The sequence below is a fragment of the Syngnathus leptorhynchus genome, chromosome 9, assembly GCF_054491065.1.
Source record: "Syngnathus leptorhynchus isolate UIUO chromosome 9, UIUO_Slep, whole genome shotgun sequence".
Lineage (NCBI taxonomy): Eukaryota > Metazoa > Chordata > Actinopteri > Syngnathiformes > Syngnathidae > Syngnathus > Syngnathus leptorhynchus.
The window spans coordinates 5,999,023-6,016,626 of record NC_141203.1 but is presented as its reverse complement, the minus strand read 5'-3'; the positions used below and the strand labels follow the sequence as shown (position 1 = coordinate 6,016,626).

Here is a 17,604-nt window from a genome sequence, read left to right as displayed (position 1 = left end):
AACCGGTCATCCTGTTTTTCCACACACAAACACAATATTTCACGGATTATTTGTCAATTCTGCACAGGCATCTACTTCCTGTTTGAGTCCATGCAGGATGAGGGTTCCTAATCCTGCTTTGTCAAAACTATAACAAAAATATGTTTAATGGAGGAAGATTGTTAGGACGTCTGTGGATTGTGCAGAGTTGACAAGGGGCATTTCCCGAGGAAAAAAATGATTGAACTATTTGGATGATTTAATTCTTACTAAAATGTGTAAAGAAGTACATTACATCATCTATGGAGATATGAGCTACATCCATGCAAGTGAAAAACTCCCCTGGGCAACAATTTTTCTGGAAATAATCCAGTAATTGACCATTTTCCCCTTAGCTGACTAAGGAAATTTAATCAGTCACCCTTGGCTTGTAAAACACAAACTAATCAATTAGGACTTTATAGAGCAGCAAAGCAATTAAAAATAATAATGATTTTATTGAAATTCTCTGTAATTGTTGCATGTATTGTACTTCAGCCAGATTTGAGACAATGTAGACAACAAATGCAGTTTAAATGAAAATACTTAAAGGGGAAATCAACCCAAAAGATTTCTAGCCTTTCCCCTGAGATGGATGAAAACATTTTGCCTGTTTAATTCATATCCCACAAAAAAAAAAACATGAATCAGAACAGTGTGTTTCCTCTAGTTGGGATGATCAGAGCACATTACAAAGATTTCTTTGGGGTTGACTTCCTCTTAAAACCTCACAAAAGCAGGTATCAATGCAGAATTTCAGCGGTCGACAATCCATTGATCAAATTACTGAACATTTGCACCCATTGAATGTGAGGGTCTGATCAAGCAGCATTTAAAGTGATGGAGTAGAGCAGCTCATTGAAGTTAAGTGGTGCAGTCACACAGCTCCATTGCCCCCCCCCCCATGCCCCTCACTCCTTCACTAGTAGACCGACCATCTGCCGTGTTGTTATGAGCAGTAATTCAATCAGTGGCAGATGGACAAGGCTGATCTTTGACTGTTACCTCATCAGAGACTCTTCAGCGACCAAGTGTAGAGTGGCTTCACAGCTTGATATCACACCTAACGTCGTCTCTCGGTGACTACGTCGGGCGAGATTTAAATCAGATGGAGACTTTATCCGTATTAGCAAGGTGCTACCATTTCCACAGAAGATGTTGGAAGATAGGGTGGTGGCACCAATTTGGATTCTCTGACAACACTTGTAATGAGTTGCACTTACACACTGGAGAAAACTCCTCAGACAAAAAAAAGGTGAAGGATATTTAATGAGGAAGCTAATGAACAAACACTATATCTAAATAGCTAATGCACAAACAAGTCAATTAACAAGGTAATGAACCAACAAACAAATTATCGAATGAAGCCTTTAATGAAGGAAGAAAGTGCCGAGCTAACTGACCTATTAACCAGGGGTGGGAAGTGCATTTCAGGTCTCCCCTTTTCAAACCACCACTGTCCTATGATAACGTTATAAAATATACACAAGGGTAATATAGTATCATTAAAAAGCAGAGAGAAACATTTCACATATTTAGGATAATAATTATTATTTACTACAGCAAGAACAACATTTTCTCTTTCTACAGTTCACAAGTAATTGAGGCAAGTTTCTTAACCTGTAATGAAATAAGTGACTTTTTTATGACAGTAATAATGACATCAGCACTGCTGATGAGTTTTATTGTGTCTGCATTTATTGTTCAATTTGTTTTTGGAGGTGATGATGTGCAGAAAGGAAATGGATGAAAGAAAGGAAGGAAGCAGACTGAATGAGAAGTATAAAACGATGTAAACTTGGGATGAAGGTAGGAAAAAAGAATATTCACTTTGTGTGCTGAGTGTATATTTATATCGGAATGTGGCAGATGGTGACTATATTAAGACAGCTGGCAACCATGAATACCTGGATTGAGGATTAAAACAACAACACCAGCATTGGTGAAATATGTTGCACCATGGAATGGTGAGTTGAACACATTTTTCTGTGGAATGCACCTTTTATTGCCATCCTATTGCTGACAGGGTGTTGTGATTTGCTGGAGATGAGTCCAGGATAAACCCTGCACTCACACAGTCCGATTGACCCTATCGAGCGAGAGTGGAAGGGTCAACTCCGAGGTTGATTTGTTTGCAGATGGCGCCATCTGGCGGTGTAAATCAGAGCGCAGGCCTAATTCAGTTTAGAACGAAATTGCACTTCTACATGTCTAGGTTTTAATGTTCATTCATTCATTCATTCATTCATTCATTCATTCATTCATTCATTCATTCATTCATTCATTCATTCATTCATTCATTCAACAAACAAACAAACAAACAAACAAACAAACAAACAAACAAACAAACAAAAGATAGTCTACTCGTTTTTCCATTTCAAACCGAGATGATCTCCCCCATAGAGAAAAATACAGATCATGTGATTTAAAGCAACCATCGTTTGCTCTATCATCCAGCACTACTGCTTCTGAAGGACCTGAGAAAATTGCAGAGCATTGAGATGGCAGCACAAAGAGAATGAAAAGTAATTGAACACAAAAATCCACATCATGTTACGAAATTATTCGATAATTCAAAAATTATTCAAACTTTTAAAGTGAGGTTGTAACTGTAGATCAGGATCTAACTTTGCATGTTTACATGCCAAGAGAAAGAATAACAACACATTTTTTCTTCTCTGTTAGATGGAAATTGAGTTAAGAGTCCCTAAGGGGAATGCAACACACAACATCATGCACACGCACACACGCACATGTAAACACACGAGCAAAAGTCATTTAACTTTTTCACGCCAGGGTGGCAGCATAGCACGAAGGCATGATTTTCAACATTGGGACACTTGACCATTGAGCACTTTTTAACCCTTCACAGAACAATCAGCAGAGAAATCCTATAATAGTGATTACATCACACTGCATTAGTAACACACTCGACTCTAAATATTCATTAGCGTAGATAATTAAAATACTGTATTTACAATTCAAAACAGCACAGACTAAAGCTGTTGTAGAGGAATTTAATATTGAATTATTTTCAAACCGTAATGGTATTCAAATGACATGTCAAGTGATTTAAATACTACTAGTGCATTTTAACTCAACTAACTTATTTACGTGTGCATTCTGTTGAAAAAAGTGAACAAAAAATGCTTTTTCTCATGTTAGCAGTGAGTTGATGCCCTGTGTGTTGGTATTTCAGCAGCACATAACGCGGGAGTGCGAGGGGTAAGCTGGCTGCAATAATGGGCCTCACTGGCTGACCACATTCCACAGCTGTGTGGCTCAAGGACTGACACATATCTCCTCCGCCTTGCAAGTTCCCGAGGACCCATCTTAAATGCTTTCAAAGTTTTTTTCTCCAATAAGAACAGCCAGCAAGACATATTAGAGTTTTTAGTTGCTAATGAATTTTTAAACAGACATAAAAAACAACAACAATACTGTTTAAAAATTCCTTCCTTGGGTTTTGCCCATCCTTGCGTCTTTGATACATTTCAATTTAATTTTTTGGGTCGTTTCTTTTTCGCATCTCCAGACGATGAATCCTAAAAAAAGGACATCTTCGTTCAAGGATTATTTGAACATAGACACAGTAACTGGCCTTGAGACTAGGATGGGGATCCAGGATGGGAATATGTGACAGTACTGTCTTGATAGATTTGTAAATTTGAAATGATCTGTTCAATGAAAAGAACATATTTCTAAATGTCAAAAGTTTTCAATTATTATCAACAAAAAAAAAAAGTATTTTTTTATTTAAATGATCCAATTATATCGCGATTGGCTGGCAACCAGTTCAGGGTGTGCACCGCCTACTGACCAAAGGTAGGCTCAAGTAGCCATCGTGAGAATAAAGCAGTTCAGATAATCGATGGATGATATTTTATTGTTAGATTTTTTTTAAATATAGACCTTTTACATAAGTGCCAATGTTCAGCACAATCAACGCTCATGCATAGTAAACAAGCCGATCTTAATCACGACTGTTGCATTTCTAGTATGACTTATTCATGTTGGAGTGTTGCAAAACACTATCTCACGTTCGCAACTCAAATTCTTGTCCATTCTTATGTACTTGGGATTTTGTGAAATATTCATCAGTCGCAGTTCAAGTCCTGTTCTAATTGAAAGTACGCATACTGTACAAAGTAAGCTACGCACGGATGTTGTTCTTGTCTGCTAGCTGAAACCAAAGATGCATCAGTTGGTGATTTGCAAACATTCTGCTGGGAAAATGATCATAAATTGTTGCACACCAAAAATCATCACGATACATTCCTATATTTATTTTCAATTGCTAATTCAATTGGCAAAAATATTTTACTGTTTTACTCATTGATTTGAACGTTACTCTATTTCTACCACCATAGTTTCTGCTCCTGGACATGAGAAAAGGCTTTAATGCTTAAAAAAAAGCTGAGGATTGTGGTTATGTCATCTCAGATCCGTGAGTGATGATAAAAAAAAAAAAAAAACAGCAAGGAACTGACTAGCCACCACAGTAGGCGGATGTTCTGTCGTGTTTTCATCAAAGTCTGGCACATAGAAGGACAAAACCCGATTGCAACGGACAGTTAGGACTGTTGAGAAGGTTTTTTTACAGATTACAAATTACAGATTTCATTATTTTGCATAGTTTCAATGATGTGATTTGTTTTATTTGGTCAATCTAACGATTTAGCTACATGTTACAACGTCAAAAATATCGGTCACGTCGCCACATTTAGATTTTCCTGTTTTCTAGTGTAGCTCGCTCTAGCAGAAACAGCCTGCGGGTTATCAACGTCAACAAGTGTGTAAGAATCCTCCCAGGTCGAGATTGCGACCTTGAACAGGGGATTTAATCCCCCCTTGCATGCTCGAGACAATGAAAGGTCTGTTGTGCAGAATACGGTATCAAAATAGCAGACCTAAGTTTAAAAAAAACAAGCATACCTTTGTTAAGTTTGTCAGTAGGTTGTTATTTTTTCAAAGAATTGATTGAGACCTTTTGGAGGGTTAGTTCAAAGGTCCCAGAAAGACCCACCAACTAGAAGTCCAAATGGTCAGGAATATTTTGTACATGTGGAAGCAAAGACATTATCAGGTGTGGATGGTATAACACGACACACGCTGAGGTCAAAGGTGAGAAGAGTGGACACATGCAATGGTGCTCTAACATTCAGGAATATTTCTTACAACTGCCAAGAATCTCAAATTGCTTGATGGTTAGTTAGCAGGATCCTATAGATAGAAGATTTATTCATGAATTAATTTAGACATTTTCCTTGATTATTCTACTGGTCAAGCATGATTGGCGATGATAAAATGGAGACATCTTGAGAGTGCGTGTATCTATAAAGCAGTATTTTTCAGTGCATGTCTAATTTTGGATTTTTTGGCCTTGGCATTAGTCTATGCCTATTAGTTTGAATTATATCATCAAAGGTCAAGCTTATACCTCCGCTCAACTAGTTGCAATTTGAAGCAGTTTGGTTTTAAATGCTAATCATCAACTAAATAAAGCATCAGAAATATCTAATATCTCTGAATCTGTTTCATTCCGTCCCCTTTTTTTTCTGCTTTATAGTCGCTCAAGATCTAAGCCAGTCAATCAAATGGGGCGGATGACCTGTCTTTTTCGGTCAATTTGTAATCTGCGGAGTAACTCGCCTATTTTTGACCAATTAAAGAGTAGAATGTGCAAATATCTGTCTGAAAACTAAAAGTCAAAAGTAGCCTTACAAATAACCAGGTGAGTAAAGTAAAAAAGATAAAAAATCCACTTCAGCACAGGTAACTTAATAATAATACTTCTTCCTTTTCCCCATTAATAAAATTGGATATTTTTCTCATAGTACACCTGACAATCTCTCACCGCACAGTGTGAATAAGAATCACCGTTTTAACCAACAAAGTATAATAACAAATCTTGAGTTTTTTCTTCTTGTTTCTTCAGCAGTCGCTCATTGGAATTACGCCCATTCGCTGAAAGATACGTCAATCACGATTGAGGTCACCATTAGGGCGGGGCTTGGCTAGAAGAGGAGAGGCGGGTGCATGTCAATTGTTGCTCGTTTTTTGCTGTCAAAAGTCGCTCGCGGGTTGCCGTGATCAGCGCAACCCAATTGGTACCAGCACCACCTTTTTTTTATTTGGAAGAATCTCGGTCATGCGCACAGAAGAGACAGAATCGCTGCTTTTTTTTTCTCTTCTCTCTACTTCTTTCAACTTGGCTTCCTTCGTGCACTTTGACATCGGAGAGGACGCCACCGTGCCAAGTGCGGCGTTCGGAACCCATTTGGATTGGGTCCACTTGCAAGTGCACCGTGACTGACGTGGGCGGGTTTTGACGCACACTCGCAGACCCCCTCCTCCCCCACGATAAAGACCTGGGAGGACTTGTTGCGCGCTTCACTAGGGGGGAGCGCACCAGTCTGGTTTTGTTCCAAAAGAACCAAACATAGACACGGCTGGTTGCGTTCAAGGACCTAAACAGTGAAGCCAACTCCTGAATGCGGTCGTGATTCAAGACCACGCACGCACGGGCATGCATGCGCGATCATTCTTCTTTATTTGAACATTTAAATGGCATTCAAACACAGCCCAGCTAAACTTTCCATAGGTTGAATCATTTCTTTTTTTTCAAATCACCAACTCGAAACGACTCAACATGTCCGAGCGTGATGCACTGTGCAGCGATGGAGCTCCTGACTTTATACCGGCTCGAGTGTCCCGCGGTCGGCGGAGCGGTGTCGTTTTGCCCGGCGGGGGCGGTCAGGAGCCGGAGACCATGCTGCTGGAGTCCGTGAGGGCAGCACCGCGTCGGAGCAGCATCATAAAGGTAAGAAAATCATAGGAGCTACCTCTGACCTATTTTAATATCGGGCTGTCATTTCTGGTAGTAAGTAAATACATAAAAATGTCTTCAAGAAATATCTTCATGCTTTGCAATTGTTTTTAGACCTCCCACTCCCAAAAATCTTCATTTTGAAATAAATAAAATTATTAAAAGAAATCAGGGGAATACACGATATGCTTTTTTTTAAAGACTGACAACACATTGTTGCTGTCTATAGAAAGCACACACGATTTGTTGTGCAAAAAAAAAAAAAAAATCTTATTTGGATACAAATGAAAAGACCTTCAAAACGGCAAATACATGCATTTAAATGGACAGTGACAGGTGCTAAGATAAAACATACTTTTGCAATCTTATGAAAAGCACATAATACCACATGTCGGGTGACATTTATACTACCACGAGTAAAGTTATTTATTGCACAGTGATAATGATAACATGGTAACAGGTAGAGTGATTAAGGTGCTTAGGAACCCCCTGGGTTTGCAAGTAGGGCCACCTGCAAACCGATGTAAGACCCCAAATGCCCAAGACATGATGATATATGATTTATTGTACTGAGTGAGAACACCTAATAAACTTATATGTCCAGTTTTATCACGGATACTATTTTCAGTGTTTGGGAAACATCTAAAATAAAACAAAAAAGCAGAAATATATTATTGGACAGTGACTGGCCAAAGACACAACATACTTGAATTAAAAAATAAAACATAATTCCAACTTGTATGTGTTTTATAAGGACAGAAAGAAGATACAAAGAGTCCAGGTGTGTTATCTAATTTTTTGTTGCAGACCACATTGTAGTTACATTTTACCATAGAGGGGCGTTTTTACTGTAAAACCACATAAACATTTTATTATCAACGCATATTAAATACACAGTACACAACAAATTGATGGATAACAGAAATCCAACTACTGTTCAAGTTACTGTAATAATGTAACAAAGAGAAGAATATAGAGGGTTGTCCAAAAAGAAAGAATTTTCTATTTAAAGTTTCCTTTTAAGAGAAGATTTTTTTTCCTCATACACCACCACCATTTTGCAAGCACAGCTCAATAATTTATTATGTTTGATTTTTACAATGTGTGCCTTTGATGCTTTATATGTTTTACGCATTTTATCAAATGATCTTATTGCCCACGGGGCCACCTCTGGTTACGGTTATGTTGGGATGGTCCAGTTCCAAAGCTCTCACCCCTGTACAGGTGACCTCATGCTTTTCCATGCTCACCTGTGCTCGGGTTGCAGGTGAGTAAAAAGCAAGGCGAAGAAGTGAGCACAAGGATCATGTTTGGCCATCATTACATTTGATGTCTCGGCTTCATTTGTCAGAAAGTGTGCGCTTGGCTCACGTAGCACCGCTCAAAGCAGGACACAAGAGATATACATGTCACCACAAGTGGCTTCAGATGAATGGCTTGTCATTTGAAGAAAGTCGTTTCCATTGAATTTAGGCAAGTAGAGGCTTACACCTCGGAAGGGTTGCCAACTAATTGCAGGGAACTTAATATTGTTGATTTAAGTTTTACTTTTTGATATTGAGTCATCACAATTTGATAGTGAGACTCTAAAAGCTTTAAGACATTCTGAAGTTGTGTGTTTTGGATCATTGTCTTGCTGCAGAACCCTTGAGGTCATGAAATACCAAGACAAGATAAAAAAAAACATCCCAGCTTTTTGTATTTCTTCTTGTCGTGCTTCTACCACTACTACGTCGTAGTGCCTCTTACAGGCCAGTATTGGTACTTTGGCTTGCTAGACTGCTCTAAAGTTGGTAAATTGCCAACATCTATTCTGTGATGGTCCCATCTATATCGAAAAACCTCGTGTAAAAAAGCAGTGTGAAAATTGCTGCAGGAAATTTTGATGGTCTGTTGAGGACGTAAACTATTTGAGCCTGAACTGACTGTGCCCTCTGCTGGTTGCTGCCAAGGAGAGAACTCCATGATAGCTTCTTGAGTTGTTATGATGACACTTCACAACTATTCCACACCATTTGTAAGCATGTGAAATTGATAAAAAATCAGTTTATGATGATGACTCCTTTTACTCCGGGTTTTACTCTCGGCTCATTGCACAAGAAAAGCAAACATTGGTGTCCATATTTCCCGTTAATGGTCGATGATAGCGACCTGTCCATCTGCAAGAACCAGATGAACAGATCGCTCTGTCTCCGCTCTGCTGACAGGAGGTGGCGGATGACAGGCGCCATGTCAGTGATGGGTTCGGTCATCTGTGACAACGCCGTCCCGTCGGGACCCACTGAGAGGTGTGACTGCGTCACATCACTGTCAGTAGGAGACTTTGACCTAGTCCCATTCCCAGACTCATTTTATTTTATTTTTTATTTTATTGACTTTTTAAAACTTGATTCAGATGATAAGTTTGTTTCTTTTGTCACTTTGATTTTTTTTTTTTTACATAAATCAGATCAAATCAGTTTCAGATTGAGACTATTTATTTTTAAAATAAATTTATTTAAAAAACATGCATTCAAGGTCATTTAAGGAATCAAACCACTTTGGTTGAACAGGAAATGCGTTTACATACTTATGTATGTTAAAGTTCAAGACAAACAGACCAATTATAAAGAAATATCTCCCAAAACAAAAATGACGTTATGGCCATTTTTTGCAGTCTCACTGTCGACGGTAGATCACATGCAGCTGGCACACGGCGTGCTTTGTGCCTCTGCTTTGGAGGGAAACCAGTTGAGGAAGTTGGAAGGATGCATGGGAGGAGTCATGAACCGGTGACAAGGTTCTTGGAAGAGCGCCATTGCAATGTCTGGAAAAGGTGCAACCAGGGCTGGTAGTTTATTCTCACATAATTTGCAGACGAATAAACCAATTGAGAATAATTGTTGTTTGGTTTAGTAATTTAATACCTATTTTCATTATATTTAGTTTATAAATATATATACATTTATATATGTTATGAGTGATATCTAGAAAATGATTTCCCCGTTGTCAGTGTGAACTTATGATGGTGGTCAGATCAAATAGCATCAACCGTGAGATTATTATTATAATTTAATATTTATAATGATTTATATTTTACATCACCTTTGGAGTGACTGTTTGACTAAAAAGCAAGATCACATTTAACCCATTTGTGGCTCTACAATCCCAACCCAACACACCCAGAACTGGTCTCCATTTCTCACTGGCTGGTTCGGCCCAACATGTTGGGTTATTTTTAGCGCATCAGTTCTAAAATGTCTTTTTAAAAGACACGTCTACTCGGATGTTCCTCCAATGTGTGCGGTTGCCCTTTAAAGGAAATCTGTTGAGGAGGACCGGTTGCAATTCAGGGAAAATCTCTTCTTGGCTGGTTTCGCATTACTTTGACGACCCGTGCGTCTGAGATGCCTACACATGCACGCACACACACACACACACACACACACACACACACACACACACACACACACACACACACACACACACACACACACACACACACACACACACACACACACACACACACACACACACTCTCACACACACACACACACACACGCGTGTTTGTTCGGCTTTTAGAACATAAACACAGGAAATTAAAGGGAATCTCGTTAAATTGCATGGATGTGGTGATTGCGCATTGAGCAAAAGAACACGGAGGCGAGTAGCATTCCCAATTATCATTATCATCATCATCATGAACTTTAACAGCATGTTCTGGTTATGTTTAATCTGCACCGGAGTCTTGTTTTGTTGTTATTCGTGCTACTTAAATGCCTCTCAGCAAGTGGCTTCGAATAAAGTTTGTCTGAAGTGGCTATGACATCATCACTCCCCATGAATGTCATTGTTGGCAAGGAAAAGAAGAACGGAATATTATTAAGAAATCTCGTGAATTTTTTTGACAATGTTTGCAATCGGTTTCTTCGGGGGCAAAAGTGCTCTAACCTTCTCAACTCTGACTCAGACTCTCCTGAATGTTTTAACACTATTATGATCTTACGTAACTCAGATGAATTATGAACACCTTCTAGTGTTCGAGTACATGCTGTTTCTGTCTGTGTCACATGGCCGACGCCGCTAGAAACCACTCAACGTTTCCATCAAATGTTCCAATTCAGTTCTCCATGATACAAAATGAGCGAGAGAATTCTGATGCGGCAAAAGACTGTTGCTTGAGTTTCACCAAATCATAAATGTTAGTTTTAGTAAAGACTAAACTGTTTCTAAAATTCACAGAGCAATGCTATATAGAAGAAAAAAAACCCCACACAGGATGTGAAAGACAGATGGAAATTCCGCCGTTTCGCCTCATATAAATGGCACTGGAATATTAATTAATTTCAATCAGGTTAAACACCTCAGCTCAGCTTCAGCCTACGATATTAATGTGAGCCAGCGAAGCATCATTCAATTAGCTCGCCGCCTTTGCGTATAAACGGCCAGCCTGCAAATATGGTGATGACTACTGATAGCGTGGGATTAACAAGAATTAGGGCACGATACTGGTGATTGTGCAATAGTGTGTTGATTAAGACAAATATAAGATCCAGACTGAACTAAAAAGCCCTAATAGTAATCCAATAATTTTTTCGTTTTTTTTTGTTGAGTCACTCGAGGATCCCGAGGAACGAGTGTGTGTTCAAATGTCACCAGCTCATGCAAGTGGAAGGAGGGCAGTGTGACATTGATGACATCATGCCGGCGCGGGCGGAGGCGTTATGATCATGGAAGCATCATGCATCGTGACGCCATCTGGCAAGATGTGGCGTGGGCCCCTGGCTTGCAGGCGCGTGACAATTTTGGGAAAAAACATGAAAAGAGTAGAGGAACATTTTGAATCTCTGAGATATGAATCACGTGGTAGAGTAGGAGACAACACTGCATATCATCACCATCAATAGACTTTTTTTTTTCTTGAATGTAAAAATCTAAGATTTCTACAAAAAATTATATCCCCCCTAAAAAAAAAAAGAACTCCATAATATGCCATATATTAAATTACCAGAAGTCTAAATTGTCTTTGGTGAATTTAGACTCATTGAAAACAAAATTCATTTGAAAACCCCCCCAAAAAAATCAAACAAAGCGGACATGCTGTCCTTTATATTTTTGAAAACACATCCAGGATGTTTTGTGGGTTTCCTGGATTTTAGTTTTTGAATTTAAACAGAAAATTTCTTTAATGCAGGTATTTTGAGTTTATTATTGGCTCTAAATTGCCTGTGATGTTTCCAAAGCTTGTTTCATTTGTAGTTTAAATGTCCCTACTTTTGCCTCATTTCCCACAAAATCAATCATTAAACCTCCAAGCAACAAGTGAATACATGCAATCAGAGTTGGAATTGCATGTCAAGTACACAAAAGGAGTTTATTTGAGGTACTGAATTTCTTTCTTTCATTTTCTCAGCATGTGCTTCTCCATTTAAAACATGGCTTGCCTGTTTTATTTTTTTGGTCCAAATTCTGATTTTCTTTTAAACGTGAACAGTGCCTTTATTTCCTTTTTCTCACTTTGTAGTGTCCATTCAAACTCTCATATCCTCTCCCGTGGTGCCAAGCAGAGAACAATCATTTGTTTACCCCTGTGTGTGATTGTGTGTGTGTGTGTGTGTGTATGCAAAGCAATGCTGGCCACTGAGAGTCCACTGTGAGGTGGTATCATGCCGCTGCTGGTGCGGTCACATCAGCTCATCACAGCTGCTGATTGTTGGGGACAAAGCATCTTCTGTGATCTATGAGGACATCATTTTACATAATCACAGGACACCTGCATGCACCGTCCCTCTTCACATCCCCAACTGGTTCGCTTCATGCAAATTTGACATGATGACAGTTTAAGCGCGATTCTAAATATATTTTTTTGCGTGACAGTTTTAATGTCATTCATTGATTGCAATTACAATTGTAACTTGGACATTTTTTTTGGGGACACTTGTTTTTCCTGTCTCGCTCACCTAGTTCTCTAATTAATGTGCTTGTTCTAAGATGTTTATTTGTCACTGCGCCATTGTGGGCGTGAACACAGTTGACTAGCTTCATGGCCCATTCACTTTAAACTTGATGAGAGAAACGCACATTTTCTTTTACACGGTGGAAGCAGAAACTGATATTTTGGAGTATGCTTATAAGAGATTGCAAGCAGACCTTCTCCACTGCGAAGTGGGCACTTGGAGATCATCTTCCAAACCAGAACATTTTTGTCTATATCTGTTAATGTGATGACATTTTTGCTATGCAAGCAGATGATTTTTAATCATGTGTGCAGGAAACTGAGGCTGGGAGTCTTTCTGTCTTCTATTAGGACATTAATGCGAATTATGTTGGCGTTATAAAGTTGACCTTCACTCCTCCCTCGCTCGCAATGTGGAATTAAAACACCAAAGCATAAAAGAGGATTTGGGAAAAAAAAAAAAAGTTGAGGTTGGAATCCGGCAAGGACAGCTGAGAGACAACAAGCTGTTTATCTACATATCACTTCCTGTCCTGCCCACTTTGTTTGTGTAAACACATCTCATGGTGTCCTTGCTGCCACCACCACCATCTTAAACATACTTTCCTTCTCTGTCTGTGTGGATCTGAAGGAGGAGAGTGGACAACAAACTGGCACATGTGTGTGTGTGTGTGTGTGTGTGTGTGTGTGTGTGTGTGTGTGTGTGTGTGTGTGTGTGTGTGTGTGTGTGTGTGTGTGTGTGTGTGTGTGTGTGTGTGTGTAGTATTAAACTCGGGTTGGATAGATCAAGGGAAACTCTAGAGACTGCATGTCGGCTTGTTTTGTCGTTTCCAGCTTTAGCCTGGAGGGCAAGTCTCAAAGCACGCACGCACGCGCAATGAGCACGCACGCACTCGCACACGCACACAAACACGCGCGCGCGAGTAGATGATGTAACGGGCTTTTGCTGTAGTGAGTCCCAGTGTCTCACCCGATAAATTGAAAAATTAAAAAAAAAGTTACTACTTGTTTGGATTGGAACATATTGACCTTACATTTTGCCTTTTTTCATATAGTTTGTACTATTTTTTTTCTTTCTCTCCTTACAGAAAAAGTAATGCAAAAAGCCCCCAAAAATATAGTGGGACTCATAAAATAGGGTGATGTCATGCATGATGGTTCCATTTTTCCAATTAGTACGACATGAATGGCTTTTGTGACATCATTTATGTTTCTGCATAAGAGCGTGTTTGATGACAGTAAACTTTGTCTGCAAGTAATGACAGTCCTGTTGTTCCAGTTAAGAAAACAACTCAACTTGTTTTGAACCACACCTTCAAGTTATGTTGTCATTACTTTTTTTTTTTTTTTGTCTGACTGTTGGCTGTTGTGCCAACATAAATATACCTAAAAATCTTATATAGTTAGTCTTGCTAGCATGCATTAACTGCAGACCCAGTCAGTTTCTGAATTTGTTTTCTAATCAGCAACCACACACATTTTGAGTTGCGATATTTCCCTGAATAGTGGCTGTCCCTCTAAATGATGCTTTGCCGCACTTAGCTGTCGGGTGCGGCGTCCTCTAATGAGAAAAGAACATTTTGGAGAACTATATGCCTTTCTTTTTATCAGCAGATAGATGATGTGTGTTATAAATGAATTCCTTGTTGAGAATTCAAGCTACAGTCATATGTAATGATTTTGCATTCCAATTGTCTTTCTAACCAACGTGTGCCTCCATGCTTATCTTCTGGGAGGCTTCAATGCTTGCCTGGAATGGACTCAGTGGATTTCCATTACTTTCTACCAAGTAAATGGTTTCCAAAGCGACCGTTGTCAAGAAGACGAAGAGAAGTGTAATGGGTTTTGTCATTAATCCTTTTCTATTAGTAGACTCTCTTGCTATGTTGGTCTCACTAAGGCTCAAGCAAGAGTTCACCCCTTGCACTTTGACACAGGGGAGTCGTAAGCACTTTATTGATAGCATGTCAAGAGTATCGCCCAGATTATCTGACGACCCCTGACTAGATTATTGGTGACATGTCATTTTTATTTACATAGTGTGTGTTCATTTTATAACCGCAGGAGGGATGCCTTCCATGCAAAGCATCCCGCTGTGCTCATGGGAACATGCGAGGCTTATTAGCATGAAGTCAAACGGTGGCCACATGCAGGGTTAGGAAGGTCACTTGTACAGTGCATAGTCTCAAAACATTTTGCTAATGTGTAGCCATTAGTTCACTTGCTCGCCTGTTTATGGTAAAGCAATATTATCGTTGTGTTTGAGGAAAAAGATGACACTGAATAGCAGCCCAGGTTTACAATAGTATGCACCCAAAAGGTGAAGGTAATTTGTGGTTAGAATTATGTGCTGTGTTCTTTTTGTGGTTTGAATTATATGCTGTGTTCTTTTTCTTATGCATTATTCATTTAGTGTAAAAAAAAAAAAAAAAAAAAAAAAGGACATTCATTGTAGGTGGCAAGTGATGTCGGTGGAAGGTGAAGATAATTATTTCTGTTGTGAATCATGTATTGCGGTCTTGTCATTTTTTCTTAGCTTCTTTCTTTGTCACACAATTGGAAACAAAAGTCAAATTTGGTGAAGCATGAAAGGAGGAGTTTATCACAAAATCTTTCAGTACGTAGGAAAACCAGATTACCAAGGACAGTACCTCTTAAATTGAATAAAGAGACATGAATAATAGAGTTAAAAATGTGTAAATTTCTGGATTAATAGATGTTAGTCTGCTGTCACTGCAGAATCTTTTGTGTGCATTTTCAGCTTCACTTTTATGAAATCACAAGTGTGTTTGTCTGTAACCTGGAATTTCAATGTTTTTTTTTTTTGTCGCAAATGACTTTATCTGGCAGCAGGTTATTGTGTTCCTCCAAAAACGAGGCAACACATGGCAGTAAGTGTGATTTCAATTTTGTGTTTGTGACATACAGTAACAAATTGTGTGATATTCCAATTGCCACTACTTATTATAACAACACGTTATGCAACCGGCAGTTGTGTGTGTTGATGTTAAAGAAATATGATTTAATCATAAGGATAATGAAGTTATAATGAGTAAATATTGGATGCACAATATGGTTTGCTTTGTTCACCAGATGTTTTTCCACTCTGTCCCCCTCTGTTTCCATTATTCCAACCCACTGTAAATATTTCACTCACACTTCTTTGCAGCCTCGCTTGATTTATTTCGCGCCACTCTCTATCCCTGCCTCGGCTTGTCTTAAAAAGCTTACGTTTCCCATCCATTCTTGTTTGTTATTATGGCATTGCTACTCTCGCATAAGTGTTTTTTTCTTAGGGATTGGTAACTTTTTTTTCTCCCCTTGAAAGTCTTTTGAGGGCCATTCAACTAAAATCATGGAAATTTTTTTTATCCAATCATTGCTTCTGATGTTTTATGAGATTTCTTTGCTTCTAATGTTGTTGGACTTGTATAACACTCCCACTGAGATTTTATATTGAAAGGAACTTTTATGCCTTGTGTATTGAATTTAAAAAATGAGCATTTCAAGAAAATCTTTGTGATTTGTCCCAAACGAGAAAAAAAATAAATGGTACATTGAAACAAAACAGAACTTTTTGGCCACAATTTAAAATGGTATGTTTGGTAAAAATGCAATAAAGCATAGTGGTGGCAGCATGCATCATTTTTTTAGCTGCTTTTCTTCAGCTGGAAAAGGGGCCTTTCTCAAAGTGGAAGGAATGGTGATCAGCCCCACATACCAGTCAGTATTAGCGTAAAGTCTTCTACTTGAGAAAGAAAAAGTCAGGAAAAGCCTACTGAAACATCAGAACTTCATTTGGGGTTAATTAGAGGAACTACCATATGTGTGCTGGCTCTCATTTTACACAAATGTGGATGTGATTTGATTTATTCCGACCATAGCCACATCCCAGTTATAAGAGGGTGTGCACACTTGTGCAATCGTATTATTTCAGTTATTTATCAATAACTTGCCATTTTAAAAAGATGTACGTATTACATTAATGATGGAAAACATTTAGAAATGATCAATCTTGGTCTATTATTTGTTGTTTTTTGTTTTCATGATCTTTAAATGGCCTCACTTCATTGCTTTGTTTGTCATTTTTGTTCTGTTTGTTAATATCATATTGTTTGACATAAACTGCTAGTATTGTCAGTTTTTTTGTCCATTGATTGATTCATATTTTCTCTCCTATCTCATCCATTCTCCCCATGTTTCTAGCTGTAGGACGTCTTTGTCTAGACGTCCTATTAAAATAAATAACACGGGGAGTTTGTGTAACCAGAGATGGACGGGCCAAGGTGACATATCCCTGAGCTTGTTAGCCTGCTGTGTCTCCCTGATGGACGTGTTAATATGCGTTATAGGTTATTAATCTTCAGGTGATGAGGGAGGTGTCCGGTCTTATCTGAAAATCAGATTTAGGAATATCGAACACACACATCTATTACCATAAATTGGTGTTTTTCCATGCGAGTCATTTAGAAGTGTCAGTTATTTTTAAGTAAAAAAAAACCAAAACATCTCACTGCATAGTATTTCATAAAAATCCAACGCAAAAGGCAGATTGAACACCAAACGATGAAGAAGAATGTTGCACCGTTAAATTCAATAATGAAATGGATTTAACTGTAAATCAGTACAGTAAAATTTCTCCCCATCTAAGGAGTTGCGACTTGTATCTAAGACCTGTATCAATTTTTTTCTTATGAATGACTCAGTTCCAGTTTTTCTCAAATCCTTTCATACGAGCTGCTCGATGGAGTATGTAGTTGACATTTTTCAATGCAATCTCAGTCGGCCAGGTCCCGGTCGGCCCCCAAGGGTGTAAGCCCAG

The 17,604-nt window shown here is 38.7% G+C and overlaps 1 protein-coding gene across 1 annotated transcript in view; it reads left to right on the top strand.

The window, feature by feature from the left end:
• Nucleotides 1-6,093: 6,093 nt before the first annotated feature.
• Nucleotides 6,094-17,604, top strand: part of plcl1 (phospholipase C like 1) — a 38,276-nt gene continuing 26,765 nt past the window's right edge. The window contains exon 1 of the mRNA XM_085920329.1: nt 6,094-6,841. Coding sequence (XP_085776455.1) covers nt 6,671-6,841 — 171 coding nt within the window. The 5' untranslated portion in view covers nt 6,094-6,670. The remainder of the gene's footprint in view (nt 6,842-17,604) is intronic.